Raw genomic sequence first — 23,920 nt, forward strand, 5'->3', positions numbered from 1 at the left:
CACACACACACACACACACACACACACACACACACACACACGCCCGCAGTCTTTCACTACTCAGGTTAAACATGATATATAAGTCTCTTAGATAACTTCGAAATGTTAATTTTTGGTTTATTTCAGTGTTTTATTTGTTCCTGAGTAAATGGGTTTGGCTGAGTTGTAATTCAATTCAGAAGGAAACATTTTCACCGGGAACAAAAACAGCATGTTAATACGTGGAGATTCTGAAGGCTGCTTCAGAATGATCAGATTATATTTTAAATATTTGTTCAGTTCTCCTCCAAACCCCAGCAGCTGTCTGTTGTAACTTTTGAGTGTCTACTAAAGTAAAAATAAAAGCGTTCAGAAAAGAGAAAGAAAAAGAAAAAAAAGGGACCCAGAGCTGCCTCTGCGTTCTGGTGTTGAATAAACCTTTGAAACTTGGGGAAAAAAAAAAAAAAGCGTTCTAATTTCTCACCTGCTTATTTTTATTAAGGTATACATGTACATTATTTTTATTAATAGGGTAAATCGGTTTGGCGGAGATTAAGGTTAAGCTTCATAACATATTAATCACAGTTAAATTAAGAAGGGACGGCAGTAAAAACTCCGGACCTGTGACATCGTCAAGTACGCTGGTGTTCCAATTGTACAAATTGCGAGTCCATACTCACGTTCTCAGCAAGTCCGGACTCGCCGAGAACGCGAGTAAGGACTCGCGTACTTGAGAACTGAGAAAGGGCCCTTGTCTCCTTACAGTGAAATCTAATTTACATTCTCCCACTGGATATTTAAATAAACCTGTAGCAACATAGGTAAAAAGGTTATGCTATGTCCTTCAATCGAGGAAGCTAGCTTATTGATTGATAAAAAGTCAACCTTTTCACTTCCACAATGTTTGCTTTTACATTGCAAAATTATATTTACAAAAGCTTGGGTTTATTTCACTCATTGTGGTAGTTACCATGAAATGAAGTGATCTTATTGTAAATTTCACCAGCTAAAGTGTTAGTATGAGTGATCAGTTAAGACTAGCTACAGAGACAGATCATTTGTTGTTCTGCTAACTGGGCAACTTAACACATCAAGGCAGTGCTGCTGCTCGGTCATACAGATAATAACCAATTATCTCTTCTCCATCGATAGCTTTCGCTGAGCTACAGACAGACATCCATGAATTAACCCAGGAGCTGGATGGAGCTGGGATTCCCTTCCTAGACTATCGGACCTATGCAATGAGAGTTCTTTTCCCTGGGATTGAGGACCATCCTGTGCTCAAGGAGATGGAGGTACGGGTCAGTACACCACCGACCAAACTTGAGACTGAAACAAACTAACAATGTATAATCAGCTACAGTAGAGGCTTTACTAACAAACTAACACCAAACATGGATACATACAGCTGCTGCTTTACTTAAAGTAGTTCACCTAGTTTGACAAAAGTTTGCCATAGAAGTATTCTGAAAGTTCTGTTTATCGGTATTAAAACTGTCCCACTAGCTTTACTGCTGGAAACTTATGTAGCATTATCCCATGACACGTTTCATCAAAGGAAGGACTCTTAAAAAGCCTGAGATGTGACAAGAACTCCAGATGCTGAACACCTTAAAGCAATGACATAACCTATATTTTACCTACTTCGTCTTAATGTATTCAGCTTGTCTCAATGAATGTGAATGAATTTTCAAGAGCCATAGTATCATCATTAGTCGGATCTCAAGGGACAGAAACTCACCTTATTCTTTTGATGTAGATAAAAAGAGTTATACAGTAAGTATTGCTTTGAATTGACTGAAAAAGAATGTTATGTAAGAGATGTTAAAAAAGATGCAGGAAAGGCAAAGGGGAACAAAGCAAAAAGAAAATTAGATTCACAGTTCCTAGGATTGTTGTAGGCATTATAAATCACTGTAAAGTTATTAAATGAACCAGTATATGCAAACTCCTTGCCAGCACAGCCAAATTGAAATAGTGAACCTGATTTATAAAGACGTCTTACCGCTGAGACCAAGGGAAGGAGAATTAATAGTATGTCAACATAAACTACTCCCCTCCAAAACTAAAAACCAGAGAGCCAAGTTTGCAATCAGCAGTATCATTAAGATGTAGAATCTGGTGCTGCTCCATTGGCTTTGATTGGAGCGCTGACTTTTTGGAGTCGAAGAGTAATTTGTTTGACCTTTTACAGCTTAATTTAATCGCTATAATCCAGAACGTTGATTCATATTGTTAGAAATAAAATCCCCCTGGGTGGTGTCATAGCTGCCATTGGTATCTCTTTTTTTATTTCTTTCTGTGATTCACCCAGAGTTATTTTTGAAAGGCAACAATTTTGGCTATGAGCACAGACTATCAATCTGTATTTACAAACTACAGATAATGTTAAATCTGAACGAACAGAGTCCTTAGAGCATCTAGAACAGCAGGAATGTAGTAGTGGGAAATGTACTTTCTTTCTTTTTTTTCCTTCTTTGCTTTCCCTTTGTGTTTCTTTAACAAGACAGTTTAACAAATCTAAATTAGTTCCAAGTCAGAAATTTAATTAGGTTGAAAATCATTTTCTTTTGTCCCAGTGTTATTTGTATTGAAAGGGCAGCCTAACATAGATGTTGATTAAATATATATATATATATGTATGTGTGTGTGTGTGTCTGTATATATATGATTTGAATATATGAAATTTGGTTCAATTTAGGCTTAACAGAGCATTTTATTAAGACACAGCAATGTGTTTCATTATGCCCATGATGGAATTAACAGCCGCTAACTGTTATAATCCCTGGCAGTGAGGTTAGATGAGAGATTTATCTTCATCAGAGCTTAATAAATCCAGGTATTTTGAAGGAAGCAAACCAGATCCAAAATGGAATCACTTATTGGAACCGAGCCGCTACACAGATTGCAATTTCTGAAAACCCACTTTGCTACTATAAGGGCTAATATTCCAGTGTTTCTATTTTTCACTCATGGGCTCTCCAGATCTGGAAGTGAGGCCATGCCAAAACCTGCATTCTTTCTTGTGATTTTCTTTCTCGCATTTCTAAATTATAGTGAACATATTGATTGACAAGTTCCTGCCATAGGAGTGTGTAGAGTCCTTTGTTTTCTATATGAGAGCCACTCCTCCCATCGCAATACACCTTGATGACAAAAGTGCTCAGCTTGAGGCTTCTCGCCAACATTTCACCGTAGACCACAGTATAAAAGATGGACAGTGACATCATCTGCTGTTTTCTGAAGTTCCGTTAGGAAGCTTCAAGATGAGCATTTCTGCCGTTGAAGATAGGCAGGTCTGACTGTGAATCGACTTGCTGATTAACTAATGACTTTTCAGTCACAAGTCATTAGACCATGGATAATCCTCCATTTTTATATATTTTTTAATTTTAACATGTCCCAAAAGTTAGTCCATAAACTCATCAGGAAAGCATTTACCAACATTGTAATCTCTTAATCTGAAGGTTGCCGGTTCGAGCCCCAGCTCCGACGGTCTCGGTCGTTGTGTCCTTGGGCAAGACACTTCACCCGTTGCCTACCGGTGGTGGTCAGAGGGCCCGGTGGCGCCAGTGTCTGGCAGCCTCGCCTCTGTCAGTGCGCCCCAGGGCGGCTGTGGCTACAATGTAGCTTGCCATCACCAGTGTGTGAATGGGTGGATGACTGAATGTGTAAAGCGCTTTGGGGTCCTTAAGGACTAGTAAAGCGCTATATAAATACAGGCCATTTACCATTTACCATTAAGGCAGAGGGCTGTGATCCCATGGACCTCTATAGCAGTGTTTCTCAACCTTTTGGAGCCACGGCACATATTTCACATTAGAAAAATCACAAGGCACACCACCAAACAAAAATGTCACAAAGACCATATTGATCATTTCCCCCCGCGCACCAGGTGTAGTGGAATTGGCTCAGGTTGTCTCCATTATACTTTTTTTGCTTTCTTCTGACCATTCGCATGCTAGGGCCTTCATCTGGGTCAAAATTAACACTTTTGACAGTGTTATATGTTTAAAAGTAACCTAGTCAGTTTTGAAGATTAACAATGGCTAACACTGAGCAGTGCTGGTTTTCTAACACTGGAATATTTCTAACATTTTGAGTTATTTTCCAGTGTTAGAAAATCAGCACTGCTCAGTGTTAGCCATTGTTAATCTTCAAAACTGACTAGGTTACTTTTAAACATATAACACTGTCAAAAGTGTTAATTTAACACTCAACAGTGTTGTATTTAACACTCAGAGGTGTGGACCTATATAGACACATTTTGCTGTGAGGATACAATAGCTTCCAGGATCTCAATAGAATATGGAAAATTTTATATTTGTATAAAATTAAGAACTTAACTTTCCCCTGCCGACAGTCTAATGTGATTTGTATGTGTACGTATGCTCATCACAGTTAGATTTACTGTACATTATTTTAGGATTACATCACAAACAGAACATGTTTAAACTCCGTTTTCCATAATCCAAAATCCCAAAAGTGTGAGTACACCTTTAACTTTGGGTGTCAGGCAGGCACAGAGGTAAAAGGTGCTTACGTATTTTATTGTTATGTCTAGACTTCCTTCCGTAACCGTCTGTATTGCCCCCAGGGGTTGCCGCTGTAATCCAATGACTTGGGTAAACCAATGCTCCTAGCTTTATTGCACTGCGTGACTGCTCTCACCCTAAGCTTGACAGCCACGTGACACACCTACACACACACATCCAAGCATACACACACAGTCTTGCAGATTTGTGAATCTACAAACCTTAAATCTATCTTGGAAAAATTGGTGAAGACCCTGCCTGCGCAGTATGTACATGCAAGTCCATCTGTCTAATCTCATTCTATCTCGCTCACACTCCCTCTTTTTTCCAACACGCACACACATGCGCACACATTGCACTCACCATCCACCCTGGAGGCCGAGAATCTCATTTAGCACTTTACAGAGAGGCCCAGACACTTTATTATTGCATGTCGGAGGAGAGAAAGAATAGATGTTACAGTGGTACAAAAGGATGACGACAGAAAGTAGGAGAGAGAGGGGGAGTGGTAGATGTGATGTGTGTGTGTGTTTGTGCAAGGATGACACACAAAACCAAGGAGAGAGGGAGAAATTAAAACAAGAGAGAGAGAGAGAGAGAGACCAATGATGTGAAACAGTCAAAAATAAGTGCGAGAGAGAAAATTAAAGGGATGAGGAAGATGGAGCGAGTGAGCGTCAGAAAGGCATCTTCAGGGGGTTTCGCGTGTTGTTGATAAGTAGTGACAGGTGCCAGCCAGTGGAACAAGCAGGGTGCACCTCTGTACCCAACCCTGACACACACACACACATACGCAATGCTGCTATGCCCTAATGCTTCATCCTTCCTTGTACTCCTCTCCATCTTTTCCCTCCCGCTCTGTTTGACAGAGGACTCCCTCTCATGCTCGGCTGGTTCAGGCCGGTCTGATTAGACTTTCGACATTCTAAGAAAGTTCCTTAAACTGATAAAAAGCCAGAGTTCCCCATGTGACAGCGGGTTATTAAAAGATTCAGTTAAGGGCGTTTAAGTAGTATAACACATTCACCCCACTAGCAGGTGTGATTATACCAAACAAGTAGAGTTTAACCGCTAACATCGCAGACAGAGATAACGTGTGAGATGGCTAAAGCTCAGGACCGTAAATTCAAATTCTCGTCTTATCGATATTCAACTGGAGGATGCTTTGAGCCACGCGCACACAGCCCAGACCCCGATGTCAAGAAGACAATCGTGTCAAAATTGTCCGCTGAAATCATCTGAAGTGGAACACGCCGCACGGCAGCACAGCAGGAGAGGAGAGTAGCCAATCAGTCTTACCTCGCTGTTTAACAAGCCAGTCTGAGCTCATCATATGTCTGCTTGCAGACGTGTTCGGAATCTCTCTTTGCCCAGAGTGAGTCATAGATTCATTACTTGTACTGTGCGTATCGCAATCTTTTGTGATATTGTTTAAGGAATCCAAAGCTTGAGGAGTCCTATTATGCTTATTGGTGATTGTATGTTTTCCTTTTTGGACTACTAGAGCAGCTTTCAGTGTTTCACAATTCAAAAATAGCCCCTGAGTACATTCACTGTCTGAAACAAGCTGTTTCAGCACCCCTTCCCTTTTAAGCCAGCTGCTTTGTGATTGGCTGCCCCTCATCAACACAAGACTTAAATAGTAGGTTCGGGGAGCTTCTGTGCTCACAGCCAGCGCTATGTTCCTGGGACCATATAAGGAATATTCACTGATATCATACAGACCTCCATCCATCCATTCGCTACCGCTTATCCTTTTCAGGGTCGCGGGGGGCGCTGGAGCCTATCCCAGCTGTCATAGGGCGAGAGGCAGGGTACACCCTGGACAGGTTGCCAGTCTGTCGCAGGGTAACACACAAGGACAGACAACCATTCACACTCAGATTCACTCGCACATTCACACCTAGTGGCAATTTGAATTATCCAATTAACCTATCCCCACTAAGTGCATGTCTTTGGACGGTGGGAGGAAGCCGGAGTACCCGGAGAGAACCCACGCAAACATGGGGAGAACATGCAAACTCCACACAGAAAGACCCCGGCCTGATGGTGGAATTGAACTCAGGACCTTTTTGCTGTGCGGCAACAGTGCTAACCACCGTGCCACCGTGCTGCCATCATACAGACCTACTAATTTTAAAAAGTCTTGGAATCAGAGCAGCCTGAGCCTTTGCCTCACCGCTATTACTTTCACATACCTCTGACCTCATTATTTGAAGTGACCTCTCATGAAGCAGCCCTTTAACCCTGTCTACAACACCCAACGTCTCCAGGTCCCTGCCAATGTTGAGAAGGCGCTCACCCTGTTCGGCCAGCTGCTGACAAAGAAGCACTTCCTGCTGACGTTCATACGAACCCTGGAGGCCCAGAGGTTTGTCATTATTTACTCGTATATTTCATAAGTGTTCTTCATTTTTGGTAATATGGTGGGAACGTGTGCTTTTACAAACATGAATGCATCAAGAAAAAAAGAAAAAAAAAGCAAAGGTATGTTTATGAAAGCAGTAACACATTTTAGGAGCTCTACAGTTACTGTAAGGCACTTAGCCAAATGTTTTATGACTAAACAGAGTTTAATTAAGATTAAATGAATTGCTATGAGGTTAACCTTGCGTACGTATTTCCAGGAACAATTCAGATGGGGCCAAACAAAAACAAGGTCAATCACTTGTAAAGGATCCTTTTTTAAAACATTGAATGTATTCGTAGGTCATTTTCGATGCGGGATCGAGGCAATGTGGCGTCTCTGATCATGACGGCCCTGCAGGGGGAGATGGAGTATGCCACCGGGGTCCTGAAACAGCTGTTATCCGACCTGATAGACAGAAACCTGGAGAGCAAAAACCATCCCAAACTGCTGCTAAGGAGGTGAGGAAGTAAAGCCAGCATAAACATATTATTTAAAAAGGGATTTAATGTTTCTGTTTTCTTTTGTCTAATTTTACTTTTTCATTTCAAGTATTAGTTTATATCAAACTTTGACTGCAAATGGACCGGATCTATATTTCTGCTCACTTCGCTCATTAAAATCATCATCATCTTCCAGAAAAGCAATATTAGCATAACGGACAGTTATGCTAATATTAAGTGTTCAGTTTTGACAGTCCACCTTCTGAAAGCTGGAAATCAGCAGAATACCACAGGTTAACGTCTTAACCTGCAGGAAATCGTAGTTTTTAACCAGTCATGGTTAGCTAGCTTTATACACTCACACACCACTTTATTAATGCTGACATGTAATTCTCACAAATATCTGATCACATGGATCAGCTCAGAGCGCTTAGGCATGTAGACATGGGCGAGACGACCTGCAAGAAGTTCAAAGTGAGCATCAGAATGTGGAGGAAAGGTGATTGTGAGTTTGAGAAACTGCTGATTTGCTGGGACTTTCCAACACAAGCATCTCTCGGGTTTGCAGAGAACAGTCCAAAAGCAAGAAAATATTCAGTGAGCGGCAGTTCTCTGGGTGTACCAGATGTATGTGCAAGTTCTTTATCAAAATGGTGATATTTTTCATTCTGAAATAGAACTACTGCGATCCACGAATGTTCATGGGCTGTTTTACAAAAACGCATGATTCATTTTTGATTAAGATGCTAAATGACAGATATTTACTTGCATTCTTAAACAGAAAATCAGTTTCAGCGGTTAAACTTTATGCTTGATTCTCAGAGAAGTTTCAGTGTGTCGGCTCAAATTTGGGTACAAAGATGTGAATTGAGTAGTGAATTTGAATTTCTCAAATATTTGTGTTTTCTTGTTTCCGTGACAGATGCTCTAATCAATTTGATAAGCACTCTATTGTCTACGGGGATATACTTTTATTTTGTTAAAACGGTTTTAGGAAAGACTTATCACAAAAATCCTCATGTCCATGTCAGTTTTTTCGGATAATTCTTTGCAAATCAAGAGCAGCTCCTTCACTCCAACCAGACTTAAATACTGTTTTTGTAATGAGTACCATATGATGTCATTCTTTCTGCAGAGAGTTCAAATGTACAGCAAATACAAAAATGCTGCCAAAGCACAAAAACACAAGGGAAACACAAAAAATGCCACAAAAGAAACAAATGGAAGTTTTTCGGAAGACAATAATGTGACGGACCAGCTGTGGAAGTGAAAAGCTAACAGAAAGCATCTTAAAGGCTTATAGGATCTACGATACTGTATCAATATTATATAATGCGAACAACCTTTTTATCGCCGTCACGACGAGATGAATCCTCCTCCTCTTTGAAGTGTGTCTCGCTGCGATCCTTTTGCTTTCTGTCACTTCTGCAGCTGTTCCGTCACATTTTTGTGTCCCCAAAACACTTCTGTCGTGTTTTATAAAATGTTTTCTTCATTGTGTTTTATTTAACTTCTGTTGTGTTTCACATGCTTTTGCAGCGTGTTTCTGTTTGCTGCTGTTTTCTTAAGTTGCAGTACAGATTTGAAAAATTTCCATGTGATTTTGTCACAATGTAATAATGTAACACGTCAACTTTAATGGACTCTGGTCAAATGAACTTGATTGACATTCATTTACACTGAGTATATTTTTCTTTAACGATTACTTATTTGAATAAATAAACCTTTAATAAAAGAATTGCTTCATGTTTATGAGGGCTGAGAATCTTTTCTTTTATCAGAGATATCAGAGCTCTGTTGGTCTGTTGTTGTTTCCTTTAAACGTCTCTTTTCAAGCATCGTGTTTCTGCCTTCTTTTCTCTGTTTGCATCAGAACCGAGTCTGTCGCTGAGAAGATGCTGACCAACTGGTTCACATTCCTCTTGTATAAGTTCCTAAAGGTAAGGAACGATCACTCGCATTAATAGTCTTAATTTAACGCTCCCGACTTGTATTAATTCTTTATTCCATTTACCTCAGTGTGTTTTTATTTAAAAGCTTTTCTTGTTTGGCCTTCATGTTTTCTTCCCTCAGCAGTGCAGAACACATAAGAGTAAATCATCAAAGCCTCTAAGCAGCACCCTTTTCTTCTCTGTTTTTAATGACTTTTCTTTAGGTAAGCCCACAGATCTTCTCCCCTCACGTAATTTTACTCGTGTAGCTGACACATCCTCTCCACTGATCTTTTCTGTTGTTCTTTTAGCTCACATCTTCTCTTCCTCTGATCTCCCTTTCATCTGCCTCGTTTCTTGTTGTCATTGCTCCGCTGTCAGTCTCCTTTCTGCCTTGAGGTCGTTCGCCTCACCAGGGGGCGGGACGTCGGTCGCGTTGTCCTCGCGCGTCGCCCTTTCCCTTTATCTTCTCCCGTCCGTCATCCCCTACTCTCGCTATTGCACAGCCGAGTGAGGCGATTTTCTTTTTTTCTTTAATGCTTCTCTCGTCCTTCTCATTGGGTTTCCCCTTCTCCTTTCCACACTTTAATTACATACGGAAAGACTTGGAGCTGTCCTCATATGCCAGTATAATCCTAATCATATTAAGAGTGCAATGTGATAATTATTGGAGTCACAGCAGAAAAGAAAGTTGAGTAATTTTGGGAAAGAGAGGGTGGACTGTGTAGAAGATGGTGTTAAATTGCGCATTAATCTCTCATTGTGATTAATCAATAACTGGAATATTACAGGAATAAGTCCTTAAATTCTACCAAAACAAACAACCGTAATTACCTAAACTGCTTTCATTGTCATCATTATTAATATTATTTTTATTTCTATAAAATCTCTAAATCTGGAAACTAATAAATACACAGCATTCAGTGCAATGTAGGAATGTGAGCCTCTTCCTCTCCCTGTACAGCCAGAGCCGTCATCATACCCCTAAAATGTAAATGTCAGGATACAATTAGGCAGCCCTAATGAAGGCAGCGTGCGGAGTAAAGGCAAATTTCATAGACAAGCATGCAGCGGCCGAGCAACGGAGGCAGAAAGCCGAAGCGTAATGCTGTAATGTATGCTCGCTCTGTCTCGTTAGCAGCTGCCCACCTAATTGGCCCAGATGCTAACGAGCTTCTTAAAGCGTGCAGCAATGGAATGACGGAGAGAAGAGGGGAGGGAGAGGTCAGAGATGGGCATTGGAGGTGGCGGAGAGAGGGGAGATGAATGGAGGTTGCGGGTGACAATTAGGAGTTAGGAAAATAGAGAGGTGAAGAGAAAGGAGCAAGGAGTTAAAGAGAAAGGCAGGGCAAAGATGTGAAAAGAGGGCAGAGAAAGGGGAAAGCAATGAAAAATAAGGATGACAGGAAGCAGGAGCAATTTTTTGAAGTGCAAGTGAATAAAATGAGGAGAAAATTGTAAAAGAAAGTTTAAAAAAAAAAAGCTGAGAAAATTGGGAGTAAAGAATACAGATGTTGCTGACTGATAATTTAGTTTCCTAATTTGCCCAAGTTAGACGCAAAAAATCTGACCTATCTTATCAGTCAGAAAACAGTTTAATTTTAGAACAAGCTAATGAACTAAGTTAAGCAATAACCATTATGTGTGTATTTAAGACCGGTTTGATGCTATGAATCACATCCTTCTATAAAAAGTCTTCCAAATATCGCCAAAACGTGGAACCACGCATAAAATCCCACACACTCCATGTCACATCAGTTTGCAAAGCATGGCTAACGTTAGCGACACTAGCACAAGCAGAACATGATGGCCCTTTGCTCACACTGAGTGGTTATATTCTAGCTTGCTTTGTCACAGCCTTCATGCTGAGGTGGATTTTTTTAGATTGAAGTACTGCAGAACCACGCTGGTTTGCACGATTGTCGTCTGTCGTACTTGTTGAAACCTTTTTGTAACACTGAGAGAATGATGCGGGCTTCTGACTTTAAAGGTACAGTGTGGTAAATATGACCACTAGGTGTCAGTAGTTCACAGATTGCCGTCAACTGAATTTCAAGTACCTCCCAGTTCAAGTACACAATCAGTTAGTCGACTGTTTATGTCAGATGTTATTACGTGTCCTCGTTTCTGCAGGAGGCTGTAAAACTTTGTAATAGGACTCTGATACGAATTCTGTCTGATGACAGCGATGCTGATCCGAGTTGTTGAGGATATTCTGAACTTTTCTGTTGGTAAGCGCTGCTGTTTTTGCTGCTGTTAGTGGCTGTTAGTGGGATAAATCTAGCATTGGTGGACTTTGATACTCAATCAACATAAGCAGCTGTTGTTGTTTTAGCTGGCTAGTTGGCAACTGTTTGGAGAAGGGAGGGTCACATGTTTAATCTGCTGACAGTAAATAATTGTGACAGTATTGGGAATAACTAAGGATGTTTATTCGTATTTCCATGTATTAATGCTCTGACTTCAGTTTAAGAAGCTTGATGTGTGGCATTTCATCCAGATGCAGGTCCCGTTGTCTCTTTCGCTTCTTTGGTGAAAGGGACGCCTCTCAGATGATAAAACATAGGTACGATCCTTCATATCTTGAGTTTGAAGGTGCAGACGCTGATTAAAACACCTACAGGTTCTCTTCGCCTCCACCTTTGGTGTACTACATATGTGGCCACAAAAAAACACAATTAGGTGGAACGGGATGGCCATTTTAGCCACTGTATTGAAGACAAACCTCCTATTCCTTTTATTTTTTACATTGGACTTTGCAATGTAATGTGTGAATATATATGAGGGAATGAGGGAAATAGATGAAAAAGTAAAGAAGGAAGATGGTGTAAGAATAAAGAACTGAGGATTTTTATTATGGTGGAAAAGAAGGAAAAAAGGACGCAAGGGAGGAATGCACGCGCTAGAAAGAAAAAGCGAGTTGTTAAGTGTGCTTGAAGGTGAGACGGATAAATTAGTACTTTCCCCTGCTCTCAGCTGGACCTCATGCATCTCTAGCAGACGCACACGCGCACACAGTCTGAAGTGTCTCCCTGAGCACTGCGCGGTCGATCATTAAACTCTCGTCAGGATGAGTATTGGCTGTGATGTGTCCTTTCTCTCTCCTCTAAACTGCCGCTACTTCATTCGCAAGTGTTTTTCCTTGGGCCCAAGTGATGACTAATGACATTATTGATTGGCAAGTGTCTTTGATGGAGCGGAGAGTGGGCAACATATTTATAACATCTATGTCTGGTCGCATAAGCTCGGCTCCGAGAGAAGGCTGAAAAGATTTACGTAACGATGCTTTCAGCCTCCCTCTGGAACAAAAAAAAGGAAAGATGTTTACATAACACCACTGTGTCCTTCACATCTTGAGACGTCATTCCGGGTAGGTCTGAAATTTCATCTCGTTCGTTTACAGATCATTGACAGTGTTAGAAATTGCCAGGATTTGTTAAAGAAAGCCAGAAATTCAATCACTAGTAACTAATTTAACTAAAGTTATTTTTTTTTTGATGATGATGATGATGTGTGTTTTGCATAATTGAGGAAACTCTAAAAGTTGCTTTTTTGATTTCACGCTGTAAACATTTTGAGGCATTCCTTATTCAGAGGTAGAAAATACGGGAAGAACCGTATGACAACAAAGGAGGGAGAAAAGCAGCTGCCGCACCTAATTTATCACCTCTGACTGCTCACCACGGCACAGAAAATTGCATCTGAATTTGAACGTCTGGGGAAACCAAATGTAAAATCCCTGGTGCCGTTTTATCGGACGCACACGGACAGATAGGCTATAAAGGGGGGAGTGAGAGGGAAACGTGACTGTGAAGAATTCTTTTTCATGCAGTTTTCCAGCCATGTCAGTCGCCGGTCAGCACGGTCCGTGATGCATTAACTTGGATGTTACTCTGCACACAGTTACAGAAATATTCCATCTCCAGTTTGAGCAAATGAATCCTGTTTTTTTTTTTAAGTTTTCACCGTCAAGCTCTTTAATTATTCATGAATTTTGTCAACCTCTTCTTGAAAGATGAACGGATAAGTCACGATTCCAAAAGTGTTCATTAGGTACACCTTTTCAGCTGCTCATTAACACAAATATTTAATCAGCCAGTCACACAGTAGACTAAACTGCTGAAGTTCAAAGAGAGCATCAGAAGGAGGAAGAAAAGTGAGTTTGACGTAGATGTTGGTGCCACACAACCATCTCAGGTCCAGAATGATCCACCTGATCAGTCCACTCAACCCAAATGTCTGGGATTTGGTGGAATAGAAGATTTCCCACCATGGATGTATTCTGTGTGATGCTGTCATGTCAGCATGGGCCAAAATCTCTGAGGAATGTTGAATGTATGCCACAAAGGATTGAGGCAGTTCTGTAGGCCAAAAAACCCCAACAACCCACTACTGGGAATGTGTATCTAATGAAGTGGCCACTGAGCGTAAATTCTACCCAGTTTTTGTTGTTTTTAATTGCTCTCCAGACACTTGCAAAAACACACACTTACCTCATTTACTCATTTATGTGAGCGCCTTACTACACACAGCATTTTGCATCGCTGTTATTAATTTACACATTTAAGTATTCCCAGTGTCTTCAGAGTAGCAAACGTTCTTAGGAACCAGATTTAAATTGAATCACTGTGTTTATTAAGTTCGGTTAGGGGTTTTGTTTATTTTCATTTTAAATTTTGGGGGGATTTTTGAATTATTGGGCGGTTTTCCCTCTTTAGGACTGTTTCTGACATAAAAGAGAAAAATCGCGCTGTTTGATCTCCAGATAACTCGTCTGTTTCTGCCTCGTCTCTCGCCAGGAGTGTGCCGGGGAGCCTCTTTTCATGCTTTACTGTGCCATCAAGCAGCAGATGGAGAAGGGACCCATCGACGCCATCACAGGAGAAGCCCGCTACTCCCTTAGTGAGGACAAGCTCATCAGACAACAGATTGACTACAAAACACTGGTCAGTAAACTCGCTGTGTCTCGAGGCCCGTTTCATCTGCTCGGGACCGAATCATTCGATTTGTTAAGTTTTAGTCACATGAGAGTCTAAACAGTCAGCTGCTGAAATGCGGGTTGTTAAAGCGTACGGTGCATTTGGAGGGAGTTGGCCGTGGACCGTCCCATTTGCTGCCCAGTGTTAACAAAACAGAACTATTCAGGTCTAGCTTGGAAACATGCAGGCAAACCTACTCATCAGCGGGGTCTGCTACAGTTGTTTTGGTCCGCTCCCAAGTGCGAATGCCGAGTTATTATGTTCTCAAACTGCCTAAATAGACGAGGGATGTGTCCAGGTTTGAAAATGAGCTGCTGTAAACAAACTGGGTGTGAGAGTGATGCTGGACAACCTGAACAACCGTTTACAACATTCAACTAACCAGTGCTCATTGTTTGCAGCGTTCTTGACATATTCCTGATAAAGCCTAATTTCTTTTGTCTTTTCCATTTTTCTTCCATTTTTCTGCTTTTTTAAAAAATGTTTCCAGACGCTGCACTGTGTAAATCCAGAGAATGAGAACGCCCCGGAGGTGACAGTCAAGTGTCTCAACTGCGACACCATCACTCAGGTCAAAGAGAAGCTGCTCGATGCCGTGTACAAAGGCAGCCCCTATTCGCAAAGGCCAAAGGCTTCTGATATGGACCTGGGTAAGACATGCAGGACTGTATGTGCAGGTTTAATGAGATAAAATCAAATAAAAGCCGATTCATTTGTTTTTTTCCAGTCATTTTGTTTAGACGTCTGCAATAAGAATTGTATAAATCCAGTAGTCGGGTGAGATTAGTGCACTGTAGCTCATTGTCCCATTTTAGCTTTAATGAACATACTACATTCAGCGATGCCTTTAAGCCCAGATTGCCATGACGTTAATCTGAAAAACTTTTTTGATGACTTAAAAGCATTAGAAAAGTCTATAAACCCATATATATGTATGTAATATATGTGTATAATTTAAATATACATTCAATTCAATTTTATTTATACAGCCCCAAATCACAACAACAGTCACCTCAAGGCGCTTTATATTGTAAGGTAGACCCTACAATAATACATACAGAGAAAAACCCCGTATGAGCAAGCGCTTTGGCGATTGTGGGAAGGAAAAATTCCCTTTTAACAGGAAGAAACCTCCAGCAACACCATGCTCAGGGCGGGGCAGGGCCATCTGCTGTGAACGGTTGGAGTAAGAGAAGAAAGACAGGATAAAAGACATGCATAGATCAGATCTTAATTAATGGGCAAAAACTGATATCTGTATCAATATGGACTTAGTGATGTGTTAGGAATGAAAGGATGCCACATTCTTTGATGGAAATAAAAGTGATCCAGCAGGCTTGTCCATTTTGCCGAAACTTAAAATGACTAACTCAGTAGTTAGTATGGCCCGCACATTCTTGTATGCATACCTCACAACTAAGAAGTTTAACTTACTTGATGCAGCTCTCTGATTAAAATGTGTTTCTTTAATTATTATTATTGGTTTTTTTTGGTGTGACAGAAGTTTATCCATCCAACAGATTAAAATATCTCGAGCTTTTACCATAAAGAACCCTGCTCTCATTTTAGCCCCTCCCTCAGTGACTCGGGTTGCTGCTAACGTTGCTTGCTTGCTGCACGATACTGCAGAGTAAGCATGCGGCATCATTATCTGGACTTTTAATGTTGCAAATAGCCACTCAGTAAGAAAAACCAATAAGCTTAAAGACAATAAACTGCTCTGTGGAAATGAGGCAAACAACAGAGTATCAATTCTCTGTTGTTCTCGGGAATGTTAAGTCCAGGGACTTTTCTCACATTGGATACAGGCTTTTGATCAATTGTTAGTTGCTTTAATGTAATTTTGCAGTGTAAAATTTAATAAACCTACTAACTACCTCTTTTACATTGAAGATATAAAAAACACAAATGCAAAATGATGGCAAGTGATACACAGTTTCATGACACACACATGCAATTTGTGTTTGTGCTTTTTGCCATCAACTCGGCTTTCCTCTTTTCAAAGAATGGCGTCAAGGTCGGATAGCCAGAATCATCCTGCAGGATGAAGATGTCACAACTAAGATTGACAACGACTGGAAAAGACTCAACACGCTGGCTCACTATCAGGTACACGAGCACAAAGCAGGACAGACGTCAAGAGCCAGCTACTCAGCAAGAGTAATACACTGAATATTTTGGTGGTGGTGTGTGTGTATTGTTTTTGTTGTGCAGGTAACAGATGGTTCAGTGATTGCCCTGGTGCCAAAGCAGAACTCTGCCTATAACATCTCCAACTCCTCCACCTTCACCAAAAGCCTCAGCAGATACGGTACGGCTCCCATTCCCTTCGTGCCTCGATCCTGTTTAAATCAATCTGTCAATGATCCCCATTTCTCTGACCGCTCGCCTCCCCTCAGAGCCTCTAACTCGCTTTCATTCAGTCTTTGTCTTTGTTTGTCATGGCCATGATTGGGGTACTTTTTTTTTTCTTCTTTTTTTTTACCTCCATCTGAGTGAATGGCAATCCTTTTTATCCACTGCCATCAGCGCAGGCCAAGGCTATTCCACGGCTATTTCCAAGCAGTCCATAAATGACAGGCATTAAAGTAGACACCTCGATCCCCAGCTGACAGAGTGAAAAAGAGATAGAGAGAGAGAGAGAGAGAGAGAGAGAGAGAGAGGACACGTAGCAGTCAGATAGGCAGAGCCCCAGCAACAGTATGGTATTTTCCACTGGAAAATTAAACCATTTAGAGGATAAATTACTCTGAGGTGAGAAAAAAAACTGAACCCTCATCTGATGCTGAGTGGGTATTAACCCTCACACATGCACAGCTGCTATCATTGCCGCTGATCTGCTGTAGCCCCAAATCAGTGTGGCTGTTCTCCAAAAACGCCTGTGCCAAAAAATGAAATGTTTAGGTTAGAATTTGAATTTTTTTATTTTTTTGTGTGTGTTTTATATGGAAATGGAAAATTGACATGCTAGTGTTTCTGCTGAATGCCGACTCTGATGTCAATTCTGCGACCCGAAAATAGTGGAAAAGTCAGATGTGTCCTTTTTCCCTCAAATGTAGCATTCAGAAAAAATAGTGCTGGTCAAAGTGTTTATTTTCAATGACAGCTGTTCTCAAACTGTATTTCTAGCATACCTCAGGCCAAAATGAAAAAGCTAAAAAAGATTCATGCCCAACTCCCAACAATTATTTTATTGAGCATCAGCAAACTTCTTCTTATTTAATATGAAGCATTCATTGTATTTATTCATACTTCGTATTTACTTCATATATTTCACCTGGCTGTCATGACAACTTATCCAAGATGTAACCCTTTTACGTCACATCAAAAAAAGTGGTCCCAGTTTGGAGCCTGGTGGGACGCCTATTTTGTATGTTTGAAAGGTTAATATATTATTAACTTAAACACACTGTTGTCAGGATTCCACATGTCGTTTAAACTGACTCCTTATCTGAAATTGTATTTTATGCTTTTAAGGCAAATAAATAGCAGTAGAAAACTGCTGCCTGTTTACACACCAGCATTCTGTCTCCTTGGAGTCATATTTCTTGCCACCTGATGAATGCATGTCCAATATTCACCCTCCTTGCAGCTCAGAGTCTTCACCTGCTGATAGAAATATTTGACCTTTAACTTCTAAATCCAGTACTATTCAAAGCTACATGTTGGCAGGTGTAGAAATGTGTTTTTTGCAGGGCATTTTTACAGCATCTGCTAGAGAAAATCAACACAACCACAAAACTTGATAAGCTGATAGATATTACCGAGGGTTTAACAGCACAAGTGGCCCATATTATATGCAAGTAGACGTATGATTAACTGAAATACGGGAGTACCGACTAAAAATTCTTTCTCACTGCAAATATGCCAGTTTCTATTGATTCTACTTGGAACAAAATAAATGGTTTAATCAGTGCATCACACAACACCTACACTGTTTGAGAATGGCATTATTGAGGACCTGTTTCATTTCTGAACCTCTCTTGTAGTGAACTATCTCACACTGCTGCAAGGCTCCAGCTATTTTGCTCCACTGTGAAAAAAAGTTTGGTTAAAAAGTCTCTTTGACTGTGTCCCTTTTGTTTGTTATTATGATCCTGTTGGTGTGCCTCGTGCATGAATGTGTGCATGTAGCGGGGTGTTATTAGAACAGGCAAAATTGTTGGCCACCAATGGTCATGATGAGCTTGGAATCAAAGCCACTCAGCACCCCACTGGCAAAAGCAACAGCAGCGCTCTACACCATCCCACTCAGCCTCATTCACTCTTCTATCCCATGCACTCCCATTACTCTCCATTTCACCCCTCTCTCCTGACCTTTTTGACTCTCCGTCCATTTCGCTCGCCCACTCCCCCTTTTTTTTCCCGTCACCCCCCTCCACCCTCCCCATATATTTACTTCTCCTCTATCATCCACACTCCTTACTGTCCTTTCACCAAGCATGTGGATGGTTACACACATCAGCATCTTTGGTCTCGCCACCTCTTCTCTCCAGTCCAGCTTTCTACCCCAGAAACAAGAGATATTCAGCAGATATTGTGCACCTTACCTCCCTGGCACATTCCCTCCCCCCATCCTACATGAAATAGTCACAGATTTCTTCTTGCTTTATTCCAATCATGACACTCTCACAATGAATAATGAACCAGACACAGATGGTAGAGATTCTGGGTCAGTTAAACCATTTTTGAGTATTTTCAGTAATTCTACAGTAATTCTGTTTTTGTCTCATTTAGAGAGTATGCTGAGGACGGCCAGTAGTCCAGACAGCCTACGTTCTCGAACGCCCATGATCACCCCCGATCTGGAGAGCGGAACCAAACTGTGGCACCTGGTGAAAAACCACGACCACTCAGACCAGAGGGAGGGCGACCGGGGAAGCAAGATGGTCTCTGAGATCTACCTGACCAGGCTGCTGGCTACAAAAGTAAGGGGCAGGGGTGTAAACAGCACTCTCTTCTTTTTTATATATATATTGATTCTAGTCAGAGTGGAAAAACCTCTTAAACAGCACTTGAAACCATCAGGGGGACACTAAAACCCAATAGTAAAACTCTTCTTCAGCATTTTCAGCTCTTTCGTGCAGAGTGATTCACCTCACCTATTTAAAAGGAGAGGAAGCTTCTAATACAGAGTGTCCCCACATCTTTGAGGGGTCTTTATCTTTATCAAATTACATCATCACAGACATTGATGAGAATATTTATGCAACTAGCAATTGGTTTGTCATCACAGGAGATCAGGTCAAAGACCCACTACATTCACAGATTGAAACTTCACAGAACAGACCCACAAGGTAGAAAATTAGAAGGCTTTTTGCAAGCCCACGCAGGAGACAAGGGTTGGCGAGGGGATGAATACTTATATCAGTGTCTGGAGGCACTGAGAACCCAGTACACAGCCACTCTTGTTACACACATAATGAGTAAGAACATATACTCCAAAAGTGTAAATATGCTTTGGGTCTGGGGATACAGTAAAGAGTAAAATCTGAGACATTACACAGCCTGTGCAGACAGATGGATTTATTAAGATAGGAGCTTATCTGTTCCAGTAGAGAATAGACAGACAACAAGGGGGGAAAACACAGCTGAAATGCTTTCTGTGTAGACAAAACATAACGCCGGGCTGAACAGATGGTCCCCAGTTCAGTCTTAGAGAAGTTGAGCCGAAGGTAGCCATCCATCATGGTGTTTGGGTGGGCTGAGGTGTGCTGTGAGACAGCTCGTTAGGAAGGTACAATAGCTGGGTATCGTCAGACAAGAGTAGGGGGACCAAGCACCCATCCTTGTGGTACGCCAGTGGAAGGAAAGTGACAGGACACAGATAGAAGTGCAGTTTCAGTGGTTGGTTTTGTTTTCCCGAGAAGAGTTTTGGTAGAAAATTAGTAGGCATGTATGTAGTCCCTCTCTTTAAGTGTTAATAACTCTGTTTGAGTCTTTACATTGGGCGAGATTGCTTCAAAGCCTTTATTGTACATGAAGCAAGTGAAATGTACTGACTAAATGTGTTACCGGTGAAGCTAAACATACTCGTAACCATTCCCTCCATCTTGGAATCTTGCATTACAAAACAGGCCGCCTGTCTTTGCCCCTCTCCTTCATTGTCTTTCAGTTCACCTTCTCCTTTCTAATTGTAGGAGGGGGGAGGGAAATGTAGCAATGGGCAGCAGTTACAAGCAAGCTGGCATTTCAATTTCCAGTGGTAATAAGAAAAAACAGATTAATAAAAAGGTGGGCTTGTGGTGCAGAGGGTAGGGAGGCAGATACACAAGGTGTCAGGAGAAGAGTAATTTGTTGAGGGATTGAAGATTTGGCGATGTATGATGAAAAAAAAACTGAGAGGCAAATGCAATTCAGAAGCTCATCTTGTCCTTGTCTCTCTTATGGCTGCCTTTCCAAACCCGTTTGCCCCGGCGTCTCGTCTATGCAGATCTACCTGCTTTCATTCACAAGCGTTGCAGGAATAATTCCTGCTCCATTTTGCAGCGGCTGACTAAATATGATCCCGACATATATTTCCTCAGTAATAGATTCTGCCAGATGGAGAAGTCGGGGTGACAAATGTGGTGTTAGGGAAATTAATTTAGCTACATTTGAGGTAATTATGTTGAGGCATTGTCATTGGAGGAAAGCGCTATCCAAATCCAAGAGCCGGGGTTCTGGTTTGTGATTCTGCAGCGCTTAGTCAGCAGAGCAAGTAAGTCTCACAGCCAGAGTTATCGCTGTGATTCCCACTGGGGCCATTCATAGTAACAATGTACATGCTCGAGGCCCATTCAGGTGCTGTGGATACAAGTAGCTGGAAATGGTACATTATATTCTGCTTCACAGTGCCATGAAACTGCTTATGTTGACGCTGGCTTCCTGAGCTCTCAGATATTCCTCCTTTCTAATTAATAGTCAGGCTGATTTGAAAGGGAAGCATATGTGGGAATGTTTTTAATCCTAAGAAATTATTGCACACATATGTAGAGAATCAATAAAAGTTAGGAAAAAAAAACCCAAAACAAACATTGAGCATAGAGTTACCTGATCCAGCTCTTCATACAGATCTGCTGATGGCTCATATGAAAAGTGTTATTAACCCACTCTGCAAACCACTTCCACCCCAGCTCCTCTATTTCAAGTCATGTTCGCTCTTACTGACTGCTGCACTGCTCTCCTTGCCTTTTGGCTTTCTGTGTATGCGTTTAGAGCGGTGAGGAGGTCCCAGAACAGAGGCAAACTTCCATATATAAATTACAGCCACTAAAATAACAGTCCTCTTGTGACTAAAGTGGTTCTGACAGAAATATCAGAAAGGTCAGAGCGATTACCATAATATGGGAACACCACCTGTACTAAAATGTCAGAATGCTTGTTCAACATAAGAGTGCAGCTTATGCTTGTATATAATCATCATTAATATCAAAGACCTCTAAGCCATTTTGACCGGTGTGGTGGGAATCACAGCAACATTTAAATAAGACTTTCAGTGATTGCCTATAGACTAAAAACAACCCGACAGTGTAGTGAAACTGTTGAGAAAAGTTTAAAAAAAAACTAAGTACATCCCATAGAAATTAAAAGTAGCAGCCAGATGTTTGATCAGCAAGTGTGAGCACCTCTATGTTAGCAGAAGTTTAGTCAGTTTGTTGGTCTGTAATAACCTCTCGAAATTATTAAAACAGTTGATATTACAGCTACAATTACTGTTAAAATATTCCTTACATTTCTTTTTTAAAGTACACCCTGATTTCCTTCATTTAGGGTACGTTACAGAAGTTTGTGGACGACCTGTTTGAGACCATCTTCAGCACAGCCCACAGAGGTAGCGCGTTGCCCCTGGCCATCAAGTATATGTTTGACTTTCTGGACGAGCAGGCTGACAAACACTCCATCACAGACTATGATGTACGACATACCTGGAAGAGCAACTGGTGAGTCAGAAATCTGTAGCCGCTGAAAAACTAATTCCCCTTAAATGTAAAGTGTTCTCGAAAACGGATGTAACCCTGTTCGGTTCAATCAAATTTCACCTCCAGCGTAATGAGATCTTCAGGCGCTTTTCACGTTTGGCTCTGGTGACATTTGCGCTGGAGTCTAAATCTCGCTGAAAATGACTGCAATCAAAGTGCATTTCAAAGAGATTTGAATGGATGCCAAAATATAGTAATAATCGCAGTGTCTGCAAAGTAAATATCCTTGTAAACAATGCTGCACTGAATTAAATCGATACATCCAAGTCTGCAAAATGTATAGAAAAATGTAAAAAATGCTGTGTTGGGTGCTTCCTATAATAATATCTTCAGACTAGATTTGCAGTGTTTGTAATTCATAAATTATTTAATAAAATTTTTTTCATCATTGCGTTTCCGTAGCAATGAAGAGCATTCGTCTCCAGCCACACAGCTGCTACGATCCCCGAGGACCCCGGCACTGCCTGTGTGCATTAAAGCCGGCTTTAATGCACACAGTGAACTAATTAGAAAAAAACAGAACTACAAGTGGAATTAAGCTAGTGACGGAAAGCACTTAATCACACGATGTTACATTTTTATTTCGAAATAAACCTTTTTTGGGTTTTATTCTCTTGCTCTCTCTCCAGTCTCCCTCTCCGGTTCTGGGTGAACGTGATCAAGAACCCACAGTTTGTATTCGACATTCATAAGAACAGCATCACAGATGCTTGTCTGTCCGTGGTGGCCCAGACCTTCATGGACTCCTGTTCAACATCGGAGCACAAACTAGGCAAAGACTCGCCTTCAAATAAGCTTCTCTACGCTAAAGACATCCCCAACTACAAGAACTGGGTCGAGAGGTGAGTCAGAGTTTGACCCAAACGCGAAGACTTTGAGAACAGCTACGTTTGATGGGAGGACACCTTTTGTATCCGCAGTTTAAATGTTAAAAGTTCCTCATGAGCTGTGAGAGAAAAATGAGTTGGAGCGTTATAATCAAAGTTAATTACACTATTAAACTATTAAGCTAAAAACAGCTGTAAGACTGTAGCAACGTTACAGGATGAACTTTATCTGGTACTTGCATTTAAAGCATAATAGTTGGATTAAATTACTGCAAAGAAACCACTCTGCAGTAATTACAGCTGTCTCGATCACTATATAATACAGTGTACTATAAAGAGTGAGTAAAATTACAGTGAGAGCTGCTCCATATGGATCAGTTCTAAGACAAAAAGAAAGAAGAAGACAAAGGTTTCACTGGATTTTGCTAAGAAGCAGCCATAGCCTCTTAATCTTCTGCCAAACTCCAGGATGTTTAAGTGATTGCACCACCTGCGGTTCCACTTTAGGGGCAAGAGGCGCTCTGTTCATGTTTCTCCTTCAATTCATTCAAATTTTGTGTAATTAAATATACCTGAATTCAATTCAATTTAGTTTTTTTTATATAGCACCAAATCTCAAGAACAGTTACCTTAAGGTGCCTTATATTAGTATATTATATTAGTTAGGTAAAGTCCCCATAATAATAGAAAGAAAAACGAATTAGATGATTTCCTGTAAGCTCGGACTTGGCAACAGTGGGGAGGCAAAACTCCTTTTTAACAGGAAGGAACCTCAGCAGAACCAGGCTTAGGGAGGGGCAGCTATCTGCTGCTCAGCAGCGTGCATTACACCACCTCTACATACATATATATGTGTGT

At 41.0% G+C, this 23,920-nt stretch overlaps 1 protein-coding gene across 1 annotated transcript in view; it reads left to right on the forward strand.

Moving 5' to 3' along the window:
* The window catches only part of LOC102194653 (plexin-A1-like), a 166,597-nt gene that overhangs the window by 136,538 nt on the left and 6,139 nt on the right, over positions 1-23,920 (forward strand). Inside the window, exons 19-29 of the mRNA XM_005742072.1 lie at positions 1,132-1,274; positions 6,788-6,885; positions 7,224-7,382; positions 9,238-9,304; positions 14,095-14,241; positions 14,765-14,924; positions 16,280-16,383; positions 16,489-16,585; positions 19,012-19,202; positions 22,027-22,196; positions 22,865-23,077. Coding sequence (XP_005742129.1) covers positions 1,132-1,274; positions 6,788-6,885; positions 7,224-7,382; positions 9,238-9,304; positions 14,095-14,241; positions 14,765-14,924; positions 16,280-16,383; positions 16,489-16,585; positions 19,012-19,202; positions 22,027-22,196; positions 22,865-23,077 — 1,549 coding nt within the window. The remainder of the gene's footprint in view (positions 1-1,131; positions 1,275-6,787; positions 6,886-7,223; positions 7,383-9,237; positions 9,305-14,094; positions 14,242-14,764; positions 14,925-16,279; positions 16,384-16,488; positions 16,586-19,011; positions 19,203-22,026; positions 22,197-22,864; positions 23,078-23,920) is intronic.

This window comes from Pundamilia nyererei, unplaced genomic scaffold (genome assembly GCF_000239375.1).
Source record: "Pundamilia nyererei isolate P.nyererei 1_Seehausen unplaced genomic scaffold, PunNye1.0 scaffold00116, whole genome shotgun sequence".
Taxonomy (NCBI): domain Eukaryota; kingdom Metazoa; phylum Chordata; class Actinopteri; order Cichliformes; family Cichlidae; genus Pundamilia; species Pundamilia nyererei.